Source organism: Brachypodium distachyon, chromosome 5 (assembly GCF_000005505.3).
Source record: "Brachypodium distachyon strain Bd21 chromosome 5, Brachypodium_distachyon_v3.0, whole genome shotgun sequence".
In the NCBI taxonomy this organism is placed as follows: Eukaryota; Viridiplantae; Streptophyta; class Magnoliopsida; order Poales; family Poaceae; genus Brachypodium; species Brachypodium distachyon.
This window is the reverse complement of record NC_016135.3, coordinates 10,958,064-10,983,912: the sequence shown is the minus strand read 5'-3', so window position 1 is coordinate 10,983,912 and position 25,849 is coordinate 10,958,064. Positions and strand designations below refer to the sequence as shown.

Here is a 25,849-nt window from a genome sequence, read left to right as displayed (position 1 = left end):
CCTCGGGAGGACACAAGCAGAGGGGTGGCAGTGCGGCAGCGGGAGCAACCTCAGTGGCGGATGCGGCGAGGGCGAGCTGGCGAGGATCACGAAGATAAGAGGTGGAGAGGAGGGGTCGGGTGCCACCACGCGCGGTGGCGGAGTCACCTCGAGCAATCCCACATGCGCTATCCTAGGGAGGAGACGTCGGCTGGGTTGTGGCAGGGAGGAAGCGGCGACTGCAGTGTGGAGCGATGCTGGGAGGGAGCAGCACAGCATGCGCGTGGCTGGAGAAGTGGAGAATGCCGGCGAATGTACTCCAGGCGCCCAAGACGATGCCCTTCAGATCGCCTACATGTTTTTTGCGGGAATTCAGATCGCGGTAACTTCGTTTCCGTTTAGATTTCTTTTCCCCCTAGGTGGGCTACAAACCAGTGCGAGTCGCTGGCTTCTTCGGATTGTTTTTTAGATGAGCTGCTTGCATCTAGCTCCCATCTCTGAATTTAATTGGTTACCTTTTATTTGTCTCTGTGCGTATTAGATAGGGTAATAAATTTTTTGACAGCCTAATATTCACTGTTCAGTGGCACAAAGCAGAGGGTTCCCAAGACCTGCAGTTGTGATCTCCTCTTTCTATTTCATCTTTGGCAGCTCCGTTTTGCCGTAGACGCCACAAGAGAGATCTATCCTCTGCACTGGCACCTCCTCAAATCTCACTGCCCCTCTTTTCTTGAGTTCTCATTGCCCCTCTTTTCTTGAGTTGTGTCAAGTCATCTCCTTTAGCAGTGGTTTCTTTTGATGCGTTGCAGATAAGATGTATCACCCTCATGGACTACTAATCCTATTGGGGTCCGCTTATCTTCTCTTTGTTGGTTCTAACAAGGTGGCGGCCTTGCAATATGGTAGTGTTCAAAACAAGGATGGGATGAAATTCGCTCAAAGAAAAGCAATCTCCTGAATCATGAACAGAGCATCTGATCCTGGTATGTGTTTACTGAAATTCCCACGAGTGATGGCACTGCTATAGATTGCTCCCGCCTAATATTTGAAAGCAATGCAAATCTTTCATTGGATTAAACTGGAGGCCTCCCTAATTTTTCCTTTGAGCTGTTCGGCTGGTTTTGCTAAATAGCCTTGCTTTCTTGCTACTACCTCCGATCCTAAATTGTTGTCGTTGTTTTAGTTCAAATTTACACTAAAACAACGACAAGAATTTCGGATCGGAGGGAGTACATGTTTACAAAATTTTTATGCATGTAAGTAAACAGTTTTTAGCGGAAATTGACACTTTCTACATGATCGTTTTGATATAAGAATATGCATCGAGGTTTCCCTCACTCCACATTTCTTCCTCTCTGGTTTCTCCATTGTGAAGTTTTTATTGCAGAACAAAGCATAGTGAATTGGTGATGCTAAGATCCGTTTCATTTTCATATTTCTCATGGCAGCAGCTGGCTCTTTAGGTTTTTTTTTCTGCTTCCTCATATTGTCTCCGTGCAGAATTATAGTCCTAATTTGCTTCAATTAAGTATGCGCAGATAACTCATTAGGTATGTGATGGAAGTAATGAAGATCGATGGACACTTCACTCTTTTGTGTTTTGTTTGATTATGTTAATCAGATGGTAGTCTGCACAAAATTGATCCGGCCAGAAACATCATTTACTCAAAAAAAACATTTTCTTTTAGAAACTCCAATTATGAGTGATCTCTGGATCTTACTTTTCACAATAAATTTCTCTCGGCATTGTAGGTTTTGCCAAAAATGGAGATATCCCAACTAACGTAGTCTTGCTTGATCGGGTCCTTGGTTTATTTTTAAGTTCAAGAATTGATGTCACAATTTTGAAAGATATGGCTGAGTTTAAACAAAAAGGCGGAGCATTTGTCAGCCAATACCCAAGGAACCAGAACATGGGCATAAGGTGGAGACTTGAGGGACGCAAATGCAGCTCATAGAGTTTTGACTCAAATACTGTTTGATATTCATGTATACACTTTTAGCATGTTTTCTCTATTCATAACAAACGCATTTATAAATATTTTTTAGCACACAGTATTTTCTCACAAAATTATCATGCTTCTGGTATTCATTTTTACAAATAATTTGGTATTAAATTCCGCAGCAACGCGCGGGGTATCACCTAGTTACAGTGATAAAGCGAACCATAGATTGATAGGCTGAAATAGTTCTTTGTACTTATAAAATGTCTGAATGATCTATACTCTAATCATACTCACATATTATGATACCGCGGGAATTTAACATGTTGGATCAACATAATATGCATAATGATATGGCGAATGAGCTTCTACCATAATGACTAGAGACTTTAGTAACACCCCTTTGGTACTGGGTTCGACTTCCATTAGGAGCGAATTTCAGGCTGGAGGATTAAAAAAATCCCCTCGTAAAGCTTTCTTTTTTCAACGATACCGGGTTTCTTCCCCCCATAGGCCAGTTTAAATTCCGCATATTCTAATACCACCTACAAATGACAAAAGCACCCATGACTGCCACAAGCCTAGTTTAAATTCCGCATATTCTAATACCACATACAAATGACAAAAGAACCCATGACTGAACTTTAGTTTTTTTTCGAAAATGGAAGCTTATATTGATCTCAACGTTATATCGAGCGACACAACCAAAGAATATCACACCTCTGGCCTCTGTGCCGAGACGCACACAGCCAAAGTACCACACCACAAACTTATTACATCAAAAGAAATATAACGACTCTATGCACACTCAATCCGGCGACTAGACTGCCACCCATGATGGCTGAAAATGTCCCTGACCACTCGCTCTAGCTTGCTGCACGCCATCAAAGCGAGTTGGCGATCCGCTGGCTTGAGTAGCGTAGACCAAGTACGGAGCCAAAGTGTGCATGAATATAACACCCGCATAGGAGAAGTTATTTCTTGCAATTAAAAACATGATCATTTCTGCAGTCAAATTGCCCAACATAAAGCTGCAGCCCCAACCAAAATAAGTGCTCTTAATCTATTATTAACCCCACGTAACCAAGACCCAAACATATGAGAAACATCACGAGGGGGGAAAAGATTAGAAACTATCTGGACTATTGACCATACAGATCGAGAGACATGACACCAGCAAAAAGAGGTGTACAATAGTCTCATCCTCATGACAAAAACTGCACTTTGAACTACCCTTCCAATTCCGCTTTAGCAGGTTGTCTTTAGTTAGAGTGACCCCGCACCGCAATAACCAAATGAATATTTTTATTCTGAGAGGAACCTTTAACTTCCAAATCCCAACGTTAGAATTCGGTATATCGGAGTTTACCAAAGCCTGATACATTGACTTGACCGAAAACAAAGCACTAGGGCGAAGGTTCCAGCGAAACTTATCCCGTCCCGTGGACAAATTAACATTGGGTCCAGGCCACCAGTTTAGGTCCAACAAGGCTACGCCTGAAGGACACATTGGGTGGGAAGGAAGCGAGAACCTGTTCCAAAGTATCATGCTTATTCCGAACAATACGAAATAAGGAGAGATATTGGTCACGGAGGGGCTGCCCCCCAAGCCAAGAATCTTCCAAAATGGAAAAAAGACCCCCCCAAGCCAAGAATCCTCCAAAATGGAAAAAAGACCGCTCCCATTCGACGATTTCCATTCGACCTGAGCAAGAGCCTGCGAGCCAATATATTTGTTGCGTGTCAGCTCCTGCCAGATATTTAAATAACCATTTGCTAAGAAGCGCGATATTTTTGGAATAAAGATCCTGGATACCCAAACCTGTACCGAAAATAATCAAGTTTGGGTATTTTTGGAATATTTTTGGAATCAAGATCCTGAATACCCAAACCTGTACCGAAAATATTTTTGGCAGAATGGTCTTTTAGCCTGCAAAGAATACTCCATTTTGCGAGTCTATATTTCTTTTGTTGACTATCATTCTGCCAAAAGAACCTGTACCGAAAATAATCAAGCCTCTTGAGAACTCCACGTGAAATCTCAACGGAGTTGATGAGCACTAGACGCCCCCCCCCCCCCCTAGAGAGGTGCTTACCCATCCAACTCGCGAGTCTCTTCTCGAATCGCTCTTCAACTCCCTTCCATTCAGAATTTTGCAATTTCTTATAATGAATAGGGATACCGAGGTATCGAATAGCCAAAGACCCCATCTCACAACCAAACAACTTTGAATATTGCGTAGCAGAGTCCAAGAGGCCTTGGCCTCACCAAAGCAAAAGAGTTCACTTTTATGAAAATTAATTTTTAAACCCGACAATTGCTCAAACATATAAAGCACAAGTTTGAGATTTCAGGCTTTATCCAGATTGCGCTCCATAAAAAGGATTGTATCGTCAACATATTGTAGAATAGATAAGCCACCATCGACAAGATGGGGCACTATTCTACCAATTAGATCATCCTCACGAGCTCTCTCAATCATTATAGCTAACATATCAGCCACAATGTTAAAGAAAATAGGAGAGAGTGGGTCCCCCTGATGACCTTTTCGAGTTTGAGAATAATTACCAATGTCATCATTTACCCTGATAGCCACCACTCCTCCCACATCACGAAGCTCTCAATCCAATCCAAGAACACGGACTCAAGGTCTGTAAGAAAAAATGCCACTTTATTTTATCATAGGCTTTTTCGAAGTCAATAAGCTCATGGACCACCCCATCAAGAATATGTCGAACTGAACTTTAGTCATGCATACACTCATTATTATTGAGTACAAACTACACAGAAAGAACAGTAAAATATGATTTGTTTTTGTGATAATTATAAAGATGATAAAAGATGTTTGCGCGGCTACTAGTTACTCAAACAACGAACGGTTCAGTTCGACAAAGCTACCGTCCCAGGCGGACCCAGTGCACAACGGGCTTGTCCAGCCACACCCATTCACCTGGCCCTGATCTCTGGCGACCGGAGCGACCCCGGCTGGGTGAACCAGCGCACCCCTGGCACGTCGAGGATCTGCTTCCCCAGTGTGTCGGTGGTCGCAGGGCCAAGCGTCTTCACGGCCAATAGCCTCGAGTTCCATGCCAGGATCTCCGGGAAGCACAACCGGAACATGTACACCGCCATGTACCACCGTGGCTCGAACACGTACCTCGCCCCCCGACACACATCTCTCACGACCGTCTTTGCGAAATTGCCCACACTCTCCGCCGGCGTTGGCCCGAGGATCGCCTGTGAATCACAGTCATGTAGTCAGCTACTCTACATCAAGATGAAATTTGACAAATGTCATCAGGATGATAAGGTGTGCAGGATGTCCATACATCTCTTTCGTCTTGGTTAACCTTCATCTCTCCCTCCTTGGTGAGCATCTTCCCCTTTGTGATCTCCGACTCGATCACCCCTGGGACGACCTCTGTTATGCGGATCTCTCCGGCCAGCTCCATCCGGAGCGTGTCGTAGAAATTCAGCGCCGCTGCTTTGCTAGCCTGCGTGCAAACACCATTCAGTTTGTATTAGCAACACTGTAGGGCTGTGTCTATTTAAATCAGGATTTCAGATGGTGTTTATGTGTGGACTGAGAAAGGGATTCAGAGTTCAGACGTTGTAAAAGGTATTCCTCCCTATGAATATGTAGGAGGAGTTGGAGGTGACGCCGACGATCCGGCCATGGGTTCTCTTCAGGTGAGGGATGGCATGGCGAGTCGGGTACACATGGCCCCAGAAGTTGATGTCCTGCGTGCAAGAAACAGGGCGGCATTTTCGTTAATCAAGATACCAAGAGAAAATGAATTTTAACTGATTTTTTAGCCTGAATTTCTGTTATGAACTGAGAACTGTTTGTACGAGTAGTTGTTGTTACCATGAGTTCTCTGAAGTAATTCACGTCCTCAACTTCTTCGAACTTGCAGACCTGCCAAATCGACGCGTTGTTCACCAGGTGGTCCACTGCAAATCAAGTGCAGCAAGTGCATCAGGAAACATTTAGTTGGTGCACGTACAGCACATGTCGTTTTCAGCTTGGACTTACATCTTCCGAAGTAGGTCACCGTGTCGTCGATGAACTTCCGGCACTCGTCGGGCTTGGAGACATCGGCGGGCAAGACGAGGACGACAGGCGAGCCAAGCGCCAGCGCGTTGTCGGCGACCTTCCGGAGGCTCGCCTCCCTTCTCGCCACTAGCGCCAGGTTGGCGCCTCTCTTCGCGTACTCATAAGCCAGGTGCTACACCCACAAGTCCATAAAATTTCTCAAGATAACAACAAATTCTGGAACCAAATAACAAATTTCTGAAGATCATACAGACCTCGCCTATGCCGGATGAGGCGCCCGTGATGAGGACGACCTTGCCGGCGACGTCCTCGGGGAAGAGGGAGCGGAGCAAGGAGGTGGTGAGCTTGTAGACGTAGTAGGCCGGGAGGAAGAGCACGAGCGGGGCAGCAAGCGCGACCTGCAGCGCCGCTCCGGCGAGCTTGCCCATCAGCATCCACGCTAGCATATTGTTGCAGACTTGCAGTGCAGCGTGCCACGGACTGCGCCCAGCGTGGAAGCGTAGCGTATATGTGGCGCGTTTAGCGGTGCGGGACTCACGTGGATAGAGGAGAGAACATGCGGATCGCCACGGCAGCGCGTACGTGCCGGTGCACAGGCCATGTACGCTGATGCGCACACGTACATCAGCGTGTGGTGTTTTCGACTTGGTTAAACATGTAATGCCGCACTGATTTTACATGTTGACGCATCGATCCCGGCAGCTATACGCAGTGAGCCGCTACAATGGAACGACGGTTTTCCTCGAATTAGAGCATCTCGAACGGCTGCGTTCTCCTGTAAGCCATCTGGTTCTTAGTTAAAGATTGTCCAGGCGTCGAATCGAATCTGTTTTGTGTTCGTGATTCAAAACGAACGATTAAGACGAGAAAGTATGGATGTCGAATCTGGTTTGTGTTTCACCGTTCAGAACAAACGATGAAGAACCACTATAGCGCCCCTGTTTAAAGCTATGGTGACCGTGATACTGGGAGTCTGGGACTTTCCCGTTGATGGATTTGTTGATTCCGTCGTGTCATTGTGTATTCCTTCGAACATGCACTAGTACGGACTGGTACTGGTATATTTTTACACAACAGCAATGCCTCATTCATCACTGCTAACTCCAAGACAAGTACATTTGGGCATCTGATGCTTCTTTTTCCCGTTACGGCACAACACATCAACACTGCAGCATCACGACGTCTCTACTAGTCCCGTTTGATCTCCGAGGTGTGCAGCGACGGCGGCTGCAGCAGGGCCTTGGCGCCGGTGAGCTCCAGGACCCTCCTCGTCCTCATCTGGCTGCCCTCGTCCCCGGAGCTCCGGCGGTAGAACACCCGCTGGAATAAGTCCCCGACCTCCGGCGCGAACGCCCGCCAGAGGAACAGCGCCCGGTACCACGCCGGCACCGTGACGCTGCGTCTGCCGCGGCAGACGGCGTCCACGATCGCCTCCGCGCACCGCTCGGCGCGCACCACCGGGAACAGCCCAACCTGAGTCTGCGCCGCGCGTCCGTGCATCAGAAATCAGAGGAGAACATCACACAGATCGAACTTTGACAGAATCAATGAAACCAAATTGGTGGTGTGTGCAATGGAACTTACATCCCTGGTGTCTTGGTCGACTTCCACTGTCCCGTCCTTGGAGAGGTGCTTCCCCTTGGTCATCTCCGACTCGATCCACCCCGGAGTCGCCACGGTGACGCCGACCTCGTTGCCCAGTTCCATCCGCAGTGTCTCGGCGAAGTTGAGCACAGCAGCCTTGCTGGCCTGCAATTACGGGACACACGTTCGTATCTTAAGTTCATTCATCGTGCTGTGCAGGCGCGGCAGAGATGGGAGAAGATTCAGTGAACATACATTGTAGAAGCTCATTCTTGGCATTGCCAGCATCGCCGCGGCGGAGGAGTTGACGAAGATCTTCCCGCGGCTCCTCTTCAGGTGAGGAAGGGCGCAGTGGGTTGGATGCACCGTGCCCCAGAAGTTCACGTCCTGGAGCACCAACATATCAGACAAGAAGCTATCACCGGAGGCCGTAGCTACCACTAGATTGATGATGCCAACGGCGATGATAACATAATCATAATTATGCAGAATTGCATTTCAAATTGAGCAACTACTCCAGTATCAAAGGAGCACAAGAAACAGAGATACAGGGTGTTAAAATGTTCCGTGAGAAGAAGAAACAGAGTGTTAAGATGAGTAGCAGTCAGATTAATCAAGTTGTGGGGGGAGGAAAGAAGGGTCCGGACAGTACCAGGACTTGCTTGAAATCGGCGACATCCGGCACGTCCTGGAACCAGCACACGTTGGCCAACCCGGCGTTGTTGACAAGATGATCCACTGCAAATAAAAACCAAGTTGAAGACCCAACCAAGCATAATACTACTAGACAAGAGCGATTTATGGATCGAAACCACATACGTCGGCCGAAGCGCTCGACGGTGGCCTCGACGAACGCCTTGCAATCCTCCGGCCGGGCAACGTCCCCGGGAAGGACGAGCACGTCGGGCGATCCCAGATCTGTGGCCCTGGCTGCCACGTCCCTCAGGCTTCCCTCTCTCCTCGCCACCAGGGCCAGCCTCGCCCCCTTCTTCGCGTACTGGTACGCTATTTGCTGCACGTACACGCATGTCAATATGGCACCCGGCCATGCCGGAATCAGTTAGATTAGCTCGCAGGATCAGGCCAGTGTTCACAAGTACGTTCTAGTTCAAATCCGCGTCAGTCAATCTTTATGAAACAAACGGAGAGAGTATTTGTTTCGAGGAAAGAGACGAATATATATATGTACCTCGCCGATGCCGGAGGAGGCACCGGTGACGAGCACGACCTTGCCGGCGACGTCCTCGGGCGAGGCGGTGGCGGCGGCGGCGGAGGCGAGCTTGTAGGCGTAGTAAGGGGGCATGAAGAGCGCCAGGAGGAGGAGCGACCGGCGCGCCGCCCAGTCCATGAAGGTGTTGACGAGGTCCGTGGCCGGCGTCTCGCTGCGTAGCACCGTGTACCCGACCTTCAGCATGCTCAGCATCTCCATGGCGGAACCTCGACAGATTTTCCTATCCCTATCTCCCTATCCTGCTCTTTCTTCCTCGATCGGGGGCTTAATTTGCTCCTACGCAGTACGTCCAGTGCGAGCGTATGCCTGCCTTGAAACCGTGAGAGCTTGAGGTAGTGCATGAAGCAGAAACGTCGGAGCATGCATGACACGTAGCAGGTGGCCCGACGCGTGGCGCGGTTCCGTGGAGCAGGGGAATCTGTGAGCTTCTGGACAAAACAGGTGGCCACCTGCAACGTCGTGGAACTCCGGTTTGGATCGATTTGGCAACATGAGGTTGCGAACTGCATCTACGAGCGGCAATCCGGTTGATTTCCCGTTGATTTGCAGGAAAAGAAAAAGACACTCAGGCCCCGCTTGGAAGCCCTTTTTGGGGTCCAATACCGGGGTATTAGTCGGCCCTGGAAAAAAATCCGACCGTGGAACAATAATGTGCTTGGGTGGCCGTTTTAGTATTCCTTTCCGTCCGGTTGAAGCCCGTTACGCGCGGATATGTTTACGGGCCTCGGGTGGTCGGACAAACGGAGAAAAAAGAAAAGAAGTACATATTTCATCCTCAAATGTGACCCTATAGCCGAATAACCCACCAAACTGCAAAACCGATTGTTTAGACCACTGAATTTCACAATACCATTTAAATCACACCCCTTAGTGGTTTTGGGGCTGACGTGGCACATTTGGAACGGTTTAGAGGCCGAGTAGGTAAAGTTGGCTCTTATTTGACCAATGACGTGGCACACGAAGTTGAAGATGGTGCTCTGGCCGGACAGGTGGGCGAAGTTTGCACGGAACGGGAGCCACGCGAAGGCGTCGCTCCAAGCGAAGGTCTTGTCCCAGAAGTAGGCGACGAGAGGGGCGCCTGCCTTGGCGTGCTGCAGCGCGAGCTCCGAAGCGTCCGCGGCATCGAACACCTGCGTGGGCCACCAAGGGTGGCTCCGCACCTTGCACCACACCATCTCCAGCGGCGCGAACTCGCCTCGTGCTGGAAAGCGCGGTCGTAGCGCGCGAGAGGGCTGCCGTCATCCTCCGCCTCGTCGCCGCCCCCTTCCTTGTGTTGCTGCTGTCGGCGCCACGGCGAGGGCTCCTGAGAACCTCCTCGACATCCGGGCGCATGACGCGGAGGCGCGAGGGGGGCGCGGGGGTGGCATCCTTGTTGTCCCCAGGAGCCTTCTTGGAAGCTTTCGAGCGTGCGGCCATGGCGTTGGCTGGGCATGAGGCAACACGAGAGGGAAAGGGTTAGGTCAGGGCTCTCGCTGGAGTCTGTTTGGGACCAAGAAAACAAGGAGAGAAAGAGAAGGGCAGACCGGAGACTCGAGGAGCTTACGGCTGAGGACGTGCTTGCTTCCCGGACGGGTTCAAGGTCGCCGGAGATGGGGAATCGAGTGGGGAATTGGAGGAGGAGAATGGGTTGTGTTGTGTGGGAGGAGAAGAAGATGGGGCGGTTTTGAGAATTCTGGTTAAGACGGTAGACGCCGTCGTCGTAGATGCGGGCATGGTCGGGGAGAGCCAGCGCGAGCTCGCAGAACAAGAGCCAACTTTGACTACTCAGCCTCTAAACCGTCACAAATGTGTCACGTCAGCACCAAAACCGGTAAGGGGTGTGATTTAAATGGTATCGCGAAATTCAAGGTCTAAATAACTGGTTTTGCAGTTCGGGGGTTATCCGGCTATATGGTGACGTTTTGAGGGTGAAATATGTACTTCTTCCAACAGAGAAAAGGGGTGAGGGTGAGGTGGAGGGGCGGCCGCCGCCGCCGTCGCCTGATATATCCAGCCGGAAGTGCCGCCGTATGCCATGCGCTCGTCCCGAAGCTCTCCACACCGTCCGCTGCATCCGAGACACTCGGCGGCGCCGCCGGCGGAGAAGAGGTCACCACGCCGACGGAGCTCTCAGCCGCCATCCACGCCGCGGGAACTGCTCACGATGTTCTTCTTCAGCTCCGGCTTGCCGGCGCCCTGCCCAACTCTGCTCACTCTCGACGATTTCTGCCGCCACCCGGCCGCCGCGAGGACCTGCGAGATCGAGCAGCAGCTCCTGCGAGTGCTCGCCAACCATGGCGTCTACGCTGAAGGTCCCCTGCGCAGTGCGCCACCTCTGACCCCGTGGGCGTCGTTTCCGTGTTCCGCCGAATGAAGGATATTGAGCTATCCATGCAGATTTACAATACAGTGGTCTTCTTGGGGGCCGGTATGTTACGGTTGTATTATGTCACGGGAATTTTATCGAACTTTAAGCTCTCGGTTCACCATTCAACTACATCAGCGGCACGTACTTGTCGCAGTTCGTCTCAGTTCATCTGTGTGTGCCACTGAGACGAACTGCGACAAAGACACGTGGGGTGTTCGTCTCAGCGGTGCGGCCTCGGCTGCATGCTCCCTTCGACTGTATCGATGTTATAATGTCATGGATGGGCTCGACGGATCAACTATAGGCTTTTTATTGTCGTGTTTCTTTTGACAAATGATGTCGTTGTACTCATTGTATTCTGATTCTTTTATTTAACTAAAATGGTACAGTTTGGCTTATGCACGCCGTAGTTTCCCTAAAAAAGTTAATAAGGTTAAATCTCAAATAAATATTAAAGCTGTAATGTTAAAGTGTAACTAAATATCAACTTGCCGTTGTTCATACAAAGAATTAAAAAGAAGTTTCTATTTGGTTATAGAAAACCAATATTCTTCTTTTCAAACTACTCAGTTTGTTTCTATTATAAGATGTGTTACCTTTGTCCTAAGTCCAAAAGTTTAAAGCTTGATCAAATTTATAAAAAGATGTACCAACATCGATTCTAAATTAATTCTACAAAATTCATCATGATATTTACCTTCGTAGTACACTTACTCCCTTGTTCCTTTAAACAGGGCATATTAGTTTTCATTAAGATAAGACTTTGTCTAAGAATTATTCTATTAATATGTGACTTGTAAGATATGAAACAACAAGTACTTTTGATAACAAGTCTAACGGTACTAAATGCATGCCACATCTTAACATAGTATTTGTGGTCAAAACTTCATCTTAACGAAAGCTAATACGCCGTCTTTCAAGGAATGGAGGGAGTATTGATATTGTAGATATTACTCCCTCTGTCCAACAAAAGATGTCTCATGTTTGTCAAAATTTGGATGTATATAGACATGACTTAGTGTATAGATGCATTCAAATTTAGTCAAAGTTGAGACATTCTTTGTTGGATGGAGAAAGTAAAATACTCCCCCCGTCTCATATTAGTTGTCTCAAATTTGTCCAAATGTATCTATGCATAAAAAATGTCTACATGCTGCAATATTTCGACAAGCAATATTGGACGGAAGGAGTATATTCTTTTATAAACATGGTCAAGTTTCACTTACACCAAAGATAGAACATCTCATGTTTAGAAATATAGATGGTATTAATAAGATTTTTTTTTTGGCGTGTTTTTCTTTGCTCGTTCCTTTGAATCAAACAGGCAAACCGTGTCACCGAAGGGAATAAAAATATTCGCATGGTTACCCTTTCCCTACGAGACAAAGAATTGCCCGAAACCCACCGTCTCCTGCGGCCTGAATACCGTTCGATCCCAACCATGTAAAATCTGCAAAATCCCGTGTCCGTAAATTATTTCCTGCTACTTTATTGAGGGATTTGGGAAATTTCAAATTTCTGTGTTAGTTTAGACGTTTATTCAAAATTTAAGCAAGAAAAACTACTTCTCAACAACCATGAATAACTTGTGTGAGTAATTCAGATATGTTCAAATCAAAAAGAAAACTCCAGGATTCACTTCTCTACCTCCAGTAATTCAAAGAAATTTTTACACAATATATAGAAGGTTTAAAAATGAGTCTTATTTATGTTTGAAATGTGTTGTAATACGGTGTGATTTTTCTGTAATTTTGATAGTATTCGTTATTTTTTTTAGCTTAATACACTGCCATACATGCCAAATCAGGGAAAACTATTAACAAAGCATATGCAAGCACATTGCAATGAAATAGGGAATTATTAGCGGTCATTGCCTAGCCTGACTAAATATCCACAAGGGGTATTTTTGGCATAATGAAACTAGTGAAACAGAGAAGGTCTGAAAGCAATAAAGAGAAAAGACAAGGGATGTGTAACGCAGTGTTTCATGCAGTTCATCAGGGGCAATGGCTCCAGTGGCTTATCTTTCTGTTTCTTTTTTGGTAAAATTGTACACATATGAATACTGGATACACAACACATATCTACGTTGTATGTATGCAATTACACAGATTCATCACTCAGTGGCACAAACCCATGGCCTAGAGGCTAGAGCGAACCTTGGATCCATCTTGTCACCTGGAAGCAGAAGACGGCCTGAAGGACATGCAGAGTGGCGGGTTAATTCTTAGGATGGATAGAACAGCAGATGGAATGCTCCATATCCCATCCCCACAGATCAGCCCGGACGCCACTGGCACCGCATACTCGTCAGCATCCCTCCTGTCGATCTTCTGCCACACGAACAAGATCACCGTACCGATAAACATGTCAACGCCGAAGAATGCACCGATATAGAAAGGCAGCGCCATTGCCATTGGTATGGGGATAAACCTCGACACACGGGCGGGCGTCACGTCCCTCAGGAGATTGACGGCCAATGCAGCAAAGAAGAACGCACAGCAGATCTTGAGGCAGTGCTTGGGCAGCGCAGCAAAGCCTTCGACCCCGAGAATGGCCATCTCCCTGAAGATGATGGCAAACGGGGCCTTGTACTCACCCTCAGGGTTGCCAATGTCAAAGGCCGTCCAAAAGAGCCACATCGTGAGTGGAGCAATAACACATCCGAGTGCGACTCCGGTCAGCTGGGAGACAAACATTGACTTCGGTGAGGAAAGTGTGAGGTAGCCGCACTTGAAGTCCTGCATCAGATCCGCCGCAGAGCAGGCTATGGACATGATTATACCGGATGCTGCAAGGCCAGCAATGACACCACCATTGCTGCTTCCGACGAGCGAGGCAAATATGAAGAGGGCAATCTTTCCGTAGGTAGGCGCGAGGTTCATGTTCGTAAGGCCCATCCCGTATGAGTTGCAGAATGCAATGACAGGAGCAAGGAAGTAGCAGGCAAGGACAAGATACCACTTCAGCTGGGGAAATATGATGGGCACAGCCGCGGCGGATATTGCTGCAAGTACAATGTAACCAGAAACAGCAAACCATGTGGGTATGCTATCATTAAGGAATATCTCTGTTTGAAGCTTCTCATCCATTAATTGTTTAGAGCCCTTGTTATCTGAAAAATACCAAGGCACAAGCGGGTCAAAGGTTGAACAGATGATTCAGGAAGGTGATATGCTGAAAGCAAATAACTCACGCAACATTGACTACAAGCACATTATGAATATGTGAAGAAGCAACGACCTAGATATTGTACAACCAATGCTCTTTAGCACCAGATTCAACCCACAAAACATGGTAAAATAGAAAACCATGAACTACTGACGTTACCTTGAAGAGCTTGAACAGGATGATTACTTCGTTTTGGCTGCACATACCATATTTCCCTTGCAATGACAAAAAAGATTCGAACCAAGTTGTAGAGGCCATCTCCAAGTATGATAGAGATAGCCAAGAAAACCTGCAGTGTGTACCATACACATCATTATAACGAAAATCAAACCTGGCCATTTAAATAGTGTCCTATATAAAGAAAATCAAACATGGCATTTACATAATGTCCTATTACAAATTAAACGACATGCAGCCAGCTTCTTTAATGGCACCAACTACAGAAAGCGGGACAGTTGTTCGCAACGAGGATTCTTGAAAAGTGCTGCTTTCAATGAATTTACAGATAATTGGAGATTCAGTTCACGCAATTGCAAACAAAAAGAAAGTTGTCATCAACTTGATGAATGCTCTCTCCTTTTCACAAAGGTTGGCGTATTTGGTTTCGTTAAGACAAGTCTTTGATCAACAATTAACATGTAACTTATATGATATGAAACCATGATTACTAGCAAGAACATTTAAAGACAAATCTATTGACATATATTTGATATATGAAAAAACACGTATTAATAGAGTTATCATTGGTTAAACCCTTGTCTTAACGAAACCAAATACGCCAACCTTTGTGAAAAGGAGGGAGTATAAAGCATACAGAATAATAGATTGTACCTTATAACCATATAGTCCTCTGAAGTCACTGCTAGTAAGGTTTTCTGGATACCAATCACCAGCTTGCCTACTGATAAATGGCCAAAGAAGACCCCAAGAAACGACTGACCCAAGAAACACTGAGCAGTTAACGATATGGGGAGAAATAAGACCATACCCAACATAACTGGGATTGAAGTTGAAATAAAACCTGCCAGAATGTGATAAAGATATCTTCAGACAAATGAGACGTCCTTATCTTGACCGTACATTATGTCATGAGATCTTATATTCAAACTTAAATAGGTATATCTCGAAAATCACAGTTCAAGCAAAACCTAATCCACAATTATAGATTACAAAATACTCCTACATGTGTAAGTAAATGGTGTGTCCAAGATTCAGCAATAATAAGTGATAATCATCATCCATAGTTCGTCGCTAATAATCACTCCACAATGATGGCAATCAATTTGTTGAATGCGTGCATAATAGGGGGAGGGGATCAGAACTTACGTATTTTTGAAAGCTTGAAATCCAAATATTGGGAAATTGTCAAAACCACAGGAGTCACCAACACCACTAAAGAACCACTTAAAGAAGCTCCAGCCGAAACTAAAGCTCATGTATTTTACAAGGCAATGAACTTTCTTTCTGCAAAACAGTATAATAAAAAAGGTAAAACAAATTGTGCTGGGAAAATATTATGGAATTAAACTGCCAACTGCATACAACAAGCATTGGCTAAAATGTGTAGTACCAAATTAGCAGTAGCCTTTTCTATGATATGGTCTGTGTCTATGCCATGAATGCTGTCTACACACCCAGGTCTTATCATGCGAAAACAACCAAATTGAATAAAAGTGTCCATGGGGATTAGCACTGAATCTGCTCGATAAATGGCTAAATTTTATGCAAAATGAGGTGGGAGTCTGACATGCATGTGTATACTCTCAATAAACACCAGGTTACTGCACATCCGTCCTTTTGGCGTAACAGTTTGCTGAGATGAATTAATTTCATCACTCGTGTGTTTCTAGTGACTTGAGGCCCCACTTGTATGTGGTTTTCTTTAGAGTTTAACAGGTATCCATAGCCATATATAATGACAGCAGATACAAGTACACGTGATTTTGTATCGATCACAGTGTGGAGAGATTTGCAACCACGCATCATAAGCCGCACATAGGAACCACTTAACCGAGCAGTTGCTTGGATGATTAGGGAAGGCGGTTGTACCCCTGCCCGGTGCCCACAAACCTATCAATGATAGGTTACAGAAACACACCAATGGTGAAATAATCTATCAATGGTAGGTTACATAAGCATGCGGTGGACTCAAGAATTTTCAAGCTCCACGTATCCAGTATTTAGTACGAGTTGTTTGTATGTGTGTGTGGCTGCGAGCATGTGTTTCTAAAACAAGAGAAAGCCATAACCCATACATATTCCCATTATTTAGTATCCAGTATAGATTTTTTTTTTGTCTACAGTACTGTTGAAATACTTGTAATCATGGATCATACAAACACACCATGTCCTTGTTCTCAACACTTAGGGAAGTACTAATTGCCTTACCCTGCAAGATCAGATTCTGTTTCTCCATGCAAGCTATTAATCATCAAAGCTGTAGCTGTTCCACCAGGAAATGCAAGCTTGTAATCAATCACCAATACCTGCACCACTTCACTTCAGAAACAAAACCACAACCGCACATTCTACAAACACGTGCAACCACACAAAAGTAATCCAGAATAACTAAATATGGCAAGAAAACAAGATGACAAGTGTCAAGGAAACTGAGTAGAGACTAATTAAAGGCAGCCCAGGGATCTGAACATAATATGCCAGCACCGGCAACATCCATTTTTACAATATTTACAGAAAAGAATAGATACCTTTCGTAGCATGACAATACCAAATGGCCCCAGGAGAGCAACGAGGAAGAGGAAACTGATGATCCAACCGATAGAAGGATTCCTAACGTCTTCCACTCTGTTACCCGGATATTCAGGTCCTAGAAGCTCATACGTCTTCCTGTCCATCGCAAAGATATAGGAAGCCGAGCACCCTACCAACAATGGATATTCTAAACTGAATACTCTAGAAATCGAAATGTTCCAATTAACACTAGAAAAAGCTGCCGGAGTGAGAGATCCTGATGCGGAGCAGGGCAGTGAGCCGCGTACCGCTGAACGCGAGGCTGCCGCACGCGATGGCGCAGGTCTGGATGACGGTGTTCTCCTGCCTGGTGAAGGGCCTCCCGCGGCCGAACCCTAGCCACTCGGCGGCGGCCCGCCACACCGTGGTGAGGAAGAAGGCGAGGAGGCCGGAGGCGACGTTGAGGGCCGGGATGACCCCGACGGTGAGGTTGAGGCGGTGGATCACCACGCACAGCAGCGACCCCAGCGCCGCCGCGACGGCGACGCCCCGGAGCATGAGCTGCTCCCGCCATGGGGGAACGCGTGTAGGAGTAGGACTGGTTGGGAGGAGCGGTGAGGTGATGGCGCCGGCGGCGACGAGGTCTCCAGCGAGGCGCGGGGCGTATGGCGCCGTGGCGCGAGGGGTTTCGATTTCTCTGCCGGGTATTGTTCTCATTTTTACGAATTTATGAGTAGTTATTCAGCAAAGTGATTTGTATGCTCAACTGATTAAGTCAACTGGCAGGGCTCAGGCTTAAAACTAGGTCTAATTCAAAATCATGCCAACTTTTGTAAAACTGAGAGAGTAACTAACTGGCAGCTGAGGTGAGGACCCGCGGAGTCCCGATTTAGTGAATCGTTGTTACAGAACAATAGGTAAACTCTACTCCGACTAATTTGTCACCGGTGTTATTCTTGGACGGACCTAAGAAAAATTGGAAAACAGAGAAACAATCTGGTATCCTTTGACATGAAATTCAAAGGTGGAGTACGGTCTTTCCACTAAAAGCATGTACAGCACATGCGTTTAGGTAGCGTTTAAGTAGACAAATAAAAACAGTTATTGTAAAACATAGAGAGTAGCGTCTAGATCTCCAACAGAAGGTGCTAATTTAGGGGTACTAAAAATCTGCTGGTCGCGATAGATTTGTATGAGAAAAGAACTGAAGCGCCCGTCGTCTCCTTTTGCGCCAACGCCAGCCAAAATCTCCGGATCGGCAAGGATTAGAGTCTAACGGACGAGAATCTGATCCTGGAACCGCGTTGTACGTGCTATGAGGAAATCGACCGGCCAGACTGGAGATCGTGATGGCTCTGATACCAGATTGTTATGTTCCTTGATGTTCCTCACTCGATACCAACACATATCTCAATTCGATACAATAGTTTGAGGAGAAGGGGATCAGGAACCAGAGAGAAAAGGGATCCAGGAGAAGAGCCAGGTTCAGCCAATACATAATCGATAACGCTCTACACAACTCTCTGATGCTATTTAACCACTAGCCGGCACAGCTACTGGGCCCATTCTTCAGATGCCAGAAGCGGGTTGGGCCGTCGGAGTCGTCCTGTGCGTCTTGGGCCTGGGCTGCTGGTGGCAGGGGGTCGAGTCGTAACACTCCTCCCTCCTTGAGAGGCAGCTTGTCCCCAAGCCGGTGCTTGCGGGAAGTGGTGGCGAAGCTCGTCCTTGTCTTCCCAAGTAGCCAGGTCATCAGATTGCCCTGTCCAGCGAACGAGGACCTGCTGGCGAGAAGAGCCACCCCGTTGGTACAGGCGATGCTCCAGGACAACTTCGGGCATGGGAGACGGGCTAGGGTCGGCCGGAAGCGCCCGTAACGCAAAGGTTGCTGGCAGCAGCGCACTGCGGAGTTGGGAAACATGCAGCACCTGATGGATGGAGCTGGACTCAGGTAGCAGGAGCTTGTAGGAGACGGCGCCCACACGTTGGACCTGAAACGGACCGAAATAACGGAAGGCAAGCTTTGGGTTGGAGCATATTACCACCGAGCGTTGCACATGAGGCTGGAGCTTCAAGAAGACCCAATCACCCACTGAGAATGTGCGATCAGAACGATGGGCATCAGCGGTGGCCTTCATGCACTGATTAGCGCGCTGCAGATGTTGTCGTAAGAGAGCCACCATTTGCTTGCCTTCCGTTATTTTGGCGCGCTGCAGATGCTTGATCAGGGACTAGCAGGGGCTCTAGGAGCCCTGGGTAGCGCACGCGCTCGGGCTTGGCTTGCTTGCACACTTGGCAGGCTTCCACAAAAGTCCGGACCTGCTTCTTAAGGCCTGGCCACGCAAAGAGTTGACGCACACGTTTGTAAGTCACGTTGTATCCGGAATGGCCGCCAATGGCCCCATCATGCAAGGCCCGCAGGATTTGCTATTGCAGGCTCGTGTTACAGCCCACCCACACACGGCTGTGGAGGTAGATGATCCCATCCCGAAGGGTAAACCCACGCCAAATGGGCCAGAAGCTTCTTGGCCTGGGCATCATCCCGGTAGCCTTTCTGTACATCCTCAAGCCAGAGAGGGAGACCCATAGAGACAGCAGAGAGCTCTCCTTCCGCCCACCGACGTGACAGAGCGTCCGCGGTCCGGTTGTCAGGGCCCTTCTTGTAGATGATACGGTACTGAAGCCCCAAGAGCTTGGTTATCACCCTCTGCTGCCATGGCGTCGTAAGCCGATGCCCCTCCAAATGAATGAGGCTGCGCTGATCCGTCCGAATGACAAACTCAGCATGTTGAAGGTATGAGCGCTAGTGATCCACGGCAAGAAGTATGGCCAACCCTTCCTTCTCATAAGTCGATAGTGCTTGAGAGTGAGGGCCCAAAGACTTGCTCAAAAAGGCAATGCGATGTTGATCCTGCATAAGCACCGCGCCGATACCTTTGTCAGAAGCGTCCGTCTCCACTACGAACTCCTTGGCGAAATCCGGGAGGGCGAGGACAGGGGCAGAGACCAGTGCAGCCTTGAGTGTATCAAAGGCGGACTGCTCTAACTCAGTCCAACGGAACACGGTGTTCTTTTTGAGCGGATCTGTGAGCGGACGGCTGATGAGACCAAACCCTTTCACGAACTTTCTATAGTAACCCGCGATCCTAAGGAATCCACGCACTTCCTTCACATTAACAGGAATTGGCCACTTCTGCACCGTCGCGATGTTCTTGCTGTCAGTCTGAATGCCAGCACCGATGATCTCGTGCCCCAAGTACAGAAGAGTAGGTCTAGCAAACGAACACTTGCTTTTCTTGATTTTCAGCTGATGCGCCTCAAGAATTTGGAACACCTGACGGAGTAAGTGATTGTGCTCTTCCAGGGTGCGTCCGTACACCAATATGTCGTCAATAAAGACCAAAACACCGCAACGCAGCAAGGGGGCGAGGATAGTGTTTATAAGCCCCTGGAAAGTAGCCGGCGCACCTGTAAGCCCATAGGACATGACGCGAAACTCAAAATGGCCGTGATGAGTCTTGAAGGCTGTCTTGTGTTCATCTTCGGGGCGCATCCGAATCTAATGGTACCCGGCACAGAGACCAAGCTAGTGAATACGCGAGCTCCAGCAAGCTCGTCAAGCAACTCGTCGATCATTGATAATGGGTAGCGGTTCTTCACAGTGATGGCATTAAGGTGCTGGTAGTCAACGCAAAAGCGCCACGTCAAGTCCTTCATCTGTACTAAGAGAACAGGTGAGGAAAATGGACTGGCGCTGTGGCGGATAACCCCTTGCTGCAACATTACTGCCACCTGACGTTCCACTTCATCATTTTGTGCTGGATTATGACGGTAAGGCCTCAGATTCACGGGCTTTGCACCAGGCATTAGAGGAATAGCATGGTTGAACGGATGAGCTGGAGGTAAGGCAACCGGTTCCGTAAATAGGGCAGCAAATTCCTCCAACAACGATTGAAATGACGGGGGCAGAGACTCCGACGGCAGTTCACTGTCAACAGCGCAGAGCTGCACCAGGCGTACCACGCCCGAACGCTGCAAAAGGGACTGCAGCTGGTCGCCTGATAGCATCTTGCAACGAGAGATATCAGGACGTACGCCATAGAGTTTCACTGGGTGTCCGTCCTTCTAGAATTACATCCACTTCAACGCCCAGTCCACCTGCATGGGGCTGAAACAAGCAAGCCAATCCATGCCTAATATGACATCATAGGACCCTAGGGGAAGTACCTTCAGGTTACTGATGAAGGACTCACCATGTGTCAACCATTCACAGGCGGGGAACTCCCAGTCACAGAGCATGATACCACCATTAGCCACTCGGACCTTGAGAGGAGACGCCGTACGAGTTGCGCCATGTAAGTTACGGGCGACCACATCGCTGACAAAGCTATGGGAGCTGCCGGAGTCGATCAAAATGAGCACCTCCCACTGCTGCACCCGACCACGATCGGATGCGCATGGTTTGGGCTAACTCCACACCATCCACGACCTCCCAAGAGATCATCATCAGATCACTGTCGTGCTCACTGGGTGTCTATTCAGGAGGGAGAGACTCGTCCACGGGTGGATGCAAGAATTGGAGAAGTTCCTCCACCACATGAAGCTGAACAGTGGGGCCGCAGTGGTGATCACATCTGTACCGCTCACCGCAAGTGAAGCAGAGTCCCTTCGCACGCCGGTAATTGCGAAGGGCCATGTACTTATCCTCAAAAGACGCCGCATGCGCAGCATCCGTTCCATGCCGATCCTGAGGGTGTGGTCCTGGGGGAGGTGGCGTGCGTGGAGGTGGCGGTGGCAGCGGCAGTGCCGTCCGAGGGATAGGACGGCTATTGTAAGAAGGTGCCACTCGCTTGTCCTCCCTCCGCAAGGTGTCCAAAATATCCTCCTGTAAACAAGCGAGAGACACGGAAGTTTCCAAATCTTGGGGGCGATGTAAAATAACTGCATAACGAATCTCACGAGAGAGACCGTCAATGAATTGAATAACAAAATATACAAGATCCCAAGAATTATGGTGTGCCAAGAGATTGTGACGTAGATCATTGAATCGCTCAGTAAACTCGGCCACCGAGCCAGTCTGCTTGAGACGATTGAACTCACGCAGATGGCGCTGGAACTCGGCCCGACCAAATTGAGCACACACAGCATCAGCGAATGCTTCCCACACCGGATAGCACAGATGACTATCCGTGGACTGCAGCTACGCAAGCGCCCCACCCCCAAACGCCATAGCCGCACAACTCACCCAGGTGTCACACCTTGAAGTATGCCTCACTCTTCAGGCGCCTGGCCCGTGGATTCTCACCCTCAAATGGAGGAAAATTCACCCTGGGAGTATGAAAATGAGCACCACCCCAATGCTTACAGCCTGATTCATGCCCTTCCCCCACAAAGTAAGGAAAATCGTACGTACCCTTGGCCGGAGGTCCTTCCGGGGTGTGGAACCCACCCGGAGCGAACCCCCGAGGACGTTGGTGCTCGCCGTGGCCAGATGGCCCGTGACCCAGGTCCCGGGACGATTAGCGTGCCGTCCGGTGCATAGAAGGGGGTTGAGGCTGGTGGAGGATGGATGAGTGGCGGCAGATCCGTGAGCTTGACCGCCGTAGAGGGCAACGACGGCGGCGGACGTGAGATGTCGGTGATGCGCACGCGCAGCTCCCCCACCTCCTGGCGGAGCTCCTCCACAGTGCTCTCCATCTCCGGCTTCCACCCCTTCAGATCCACCACGATCAGGTGCATCTCGTCCATCTTACCCACCATCGTCGAGATCGCAGCGGTGAGATCCGCCAGCTGGTGAGTTTGGTCACCCATCGATGCTGCCTTTCCTCGGCGGGTTTGGATGATTGAAGGAAATCGACCGGCCAGACTGGAGATCGAGATGGCTCTGATACCAGATTGTTACGCTCCTTGATGTTCCTCACTCGATACCAACACAGATCTCAATTCGATACAATAGTTTGAGGAGAAGGGGATCAGGAACTAGAGAGAAAAGGGATCTGGGAGAAGAGCCAGGTTCAGCCAATACATAATCGATAACCCTCTACACAACTCTCTGATGCTATTTAACCACTAGCCGGCACAGCTACTGGGCCCATTCTTCATATGCCAGACGTGGGTTGGGCCGTCGGAGTCGTCCCGTGCGTCTTGGGCCTGGGCTGGTGGTGGCAGGGGGTTGAGTCGTAACAGTATACTGTTCATTTGAATCACCTTGTGTACATATTTTACGCTCGTGTAAATTACACTACAGCAAAAAAAGCAGCAGCTATGTTAATTCTGTTGATGTCTGAAAGCTGCTGATGCTGCAGTTTTTCCCTTGATCCATGTGCTGCTTGTTTGAACTTTGTCATTGGACGGCACGCCCGTTGGGAATGACAGTCCTAAGTTTCTGACTTGACCTGCTTGTGGCTAGACTTGCTGGCACGGGCTAGAATGGTTGGCTCCATTCGACAACACAATGGCCACTCCTTATTATCAGTTCGCAGCTCATAACTCTGTAGGTGTTCCCCCTGTGATTGTTGGTTGTTCTCGAACTAGCATCACACGCCTAAATTGTCGCATGATGGAAATAGTTACATATAAATTGTCGGAGTACTAAAGTTTTCCCATTTATGCATACAGGTGAGCACTCAGGATTAGAGATTTGTTAGGCAGAGTAGCTTACAAGTTCGAGATGTCAGCCCCATCATCATCAGATCACTGTCGTGCTCACTGGGTGTCTATTCAGGAGGTAAGTTTTTATTCTTGCAAATTAAAAGTTCAAAATATAGAATATAAAAATGAAAAGTTAAAAAATGTTGAAAATTACAACCTTCGAATAAAAAGTAGAAGTTCAGAAAATAAAAGGTTCAAAAAATAAAAATAAAAAGGCAGCAAGCCAAAAATAAAAAGTTGCAAAAATGGAAAAAAATAATCCGACAGCCCAAAAATGGGATGTCGGAGTTCGTCCGCCAGAGTTGGTCCTGGCGGTCATCCGCCAAATAGACAACCCCGTCTTCTCCATCCTCTCCCCTCAATTTCTACCTACCCCATGACGTTTCTCATTTTGTTCATCTTGTCCTTGTTAAATACCTCACTTTTTACCTATTGGGTTTGTCTAGTTCGTTCCTAGAATACTTGAGAAGTTTCTAGAATACTCTGGATAATTAGAGAAGTAAGATATTTGCAAGGAGTTTTCTACTGAATGTTTGAGAAGATTGGAATATTCTAAAAGCCTTGACAGGTTGCATGAAGGGTGATGATATTTACCATGGAAAATCCTAAGGTAACCTTCAGAATTCTCTAGAACTAATATACTACCACTTGGCATTAATCCAAAGGTATTGTAATCTTATAAATAAGGGTGCTCTCTCCTTCCATGAGTATACCACAACACCACCAAGAAATAGAGTACAACCATGAGAAGAGTAGTGAGTTATCATGATTGAATAGTATGGTTTCGTAGTTATAGTATAGCTACTAAGAGCATTGTACCAAAATTGTGAGATTTGAATATAGCTTTAAGTTCCCTTCCAGTAAGTGTGATATTCCGGTATGTGTGCATTGGTACTCACTATTGGGTGTCAGGGTCCCTGCCGAAATCTCTACAATCTTCCCCTCCGACATGTCCGTGTCAATTAAACATTTGCCGATTTCTTTATTCTAAAACTGGACCGCTGGTCTCTCGTTGATGCTGCCTATGCCGTTCAAACTCGCCTGCCTCCCCGTTGAGCGACCAGTATTATCTCTCGTCCAATTCTCACTCGGAGAATTAAGACCTCCCCAGGATATTTTCCGACGATGCGCCGCCGAAATCTTTTTTGTCCTCACGCGCCTGGATTTCTTAACTTCTTATTATCAATCCCACATGTGCAAAGAAAAACTATGGGGACCAAAAACACATATGCGCAGATGGAGGAGGCATGAGGGCGAGGCAACTTGCCGTAGACTCGGGATTGGATAGCGGCGGCAGCAAGGCTGTGACGATCGGGTCAGTTATCGCTCTGCCAAAAAAACTCGAAAAAAAGTAAACGGAAGAAACGAGACAACAAAAAAACACTAATGTGAAGCCTAAGAAAAAACAAAAAAAATCCCCGGAATCTGAGGATTCACTGGATCGCTGGATCGCTCGCAGAAAGAAATAGATCGGTCGGTGAATCGCACGGGACAGCATCCCTCCTTCACTAGGCCTTCTGATACAGCCCACCGTGCTTATGTACGACGCAAACTTCTCGGCGATCACGTATATGGGTATGTTCATTCCAGTTCAAACATTGGGAAGCCACACCAATGTCTGTTATGCGTGGCCCGATCCAATACTAAAAGTTTTTCGGGCCAAAAATGAACTATTAATTCTAGCGCCCCTTGAGGAAGAATGGGTCCGGTGACACGATAAAGGTTGAGCCTGAAAACAGCTTCCTCTCCGGCGCCTCCATCTTAATCAAAGGCTTTGCTTTCTTCTCAGAACGGTCTACCGACGGGTCGCTTTCCGCTGGTCTCTTGCCCATGCCACTCATGCTCTCACTCCCAGTTGAGAGGCCAGTCTTATCCGTTGTCCAACTGTTACTGGAAGAAGCCCTCCTCGGAATCTTTTCCGACGATGCACCGTCACCAGGAGTTTTTTTTTTGTCCTCGATCCAGCTATTGCTGGATGAGGCAAGACCAGGTTTCTTCCCACCCCATTCCCAATCCAACATGTGCAAACTGTGGGAACCAAAACTTACCTGGGACAGGTACGCAGCTGGAGGAGGCGTGCGCGCGAGGCATCTTGACGCAGACCCGGGGCTAGGCAGCGGCAGGGCTGCGGCGATCGTCTCACTCATCGGTCTGCCCAAAAAAGAGGTGAAGAAACGAGACAAAACAAAGAAATGGT

The 25,849-nt window shown here is 47.9% G+C and overlaps 3 protein-coding genes across 4 annotated transcripts; all 3 read right to left on the bottom strand.

The window, feature by feature from the left end:
- Positions 1-4,675: 4,675 nt before the first annotated feature.
- LOC100841594 (11-beta-hydroxysteroid dehydrogenase 1B) lies at positions 4,676-6,451 on the bottom strand. Its single transcript, XM_003579583.4, has 6 exons — positions 6,235-6,451; positions 5,960-6,152; positions 5,792-5,877; positions 5,533-5,664; positions 5,253-5,417; positions 4,676-5,160 (listed from the first exon to the last, which is right to left on the bottom strand). Exons 1-6 carry the CDS (start codon positions 6,424-6,426, stop codon positions 4,870-4,872), a joined length of 1,059 nt encoding a protein of 352 aa, XP_003579631.2. The 5' UTR covers positions 6,427-6,451; the 3' UTR covers positions 4,676-4,869.
- A 520-nt stretch (positions 6,452-6,971) lies between these two features.
- On the bottom strand, positions 6,972-9,085 carry LOC100828565 (11-beta-hydroxysteroid dehydrogenase 1B). The gene is made up of 6 exons (XM_003581102.3): positions 8,754-9,085; positions 8,384-8,576; positions 8,217-8,302; positions 7,820-7,951; positions 7,565-7,729; positions 6,972-7,459 (listed from the first exon to the last, which is right to left on the bottom strand). Exons 1-6 carry the CDS (start codon positions 8,991-8,993, stop codon positions 7,169-7,171), a joined length of 1,107 nt encoding a protein of 368 aa, XP_003581150.1. The 5' UTR covers positions 8,994-9,085; the 3' UTR covers positions 6,972-7,168.
- A 4,026-nt stretch (positions 9,086-13,111) lies between these two features.
- On the bottom strand, positions 13,112-18,202 carry LOC100828262 (probable metal-nicotianamine transporter YSL5). Of its 2 annotated transcripts, none has more exons than XM_024455976.1 (7): positions 17,313-18,202; positions 17,022-17,194; positions 16,702-16,799; positions 15,640-15,777; positions 15,145-15,334; positions 14,473-14,602; positions 13,112-14,257 (listed from the first exon to the last, which is right to left on the bottom strand). In XM_024455976.1, the coding sequence occupies exons 1-7, from the start codon at positions 17,719-17,721 to the stop codon at positions 13,317-13,319; spliced, it is 2,079 nt and encodes a 692-aa protein (XP_024311744.1). In that variant the 5' UTR covers positions 17,722-18,202; the 3' UTR covers positions 13,112-13,316. The 2 variants fall into 2 exon arrangements, with proteins under 2 accessions (XP_024311744.1, XP_024311745.1); XM_024455977.1 differs by having other exon boundaries at positions 17,022-17,226; positions 17,313-17,725.
- Positions 18,203-25,849: the final 7,647 nt, after the last annotated feature.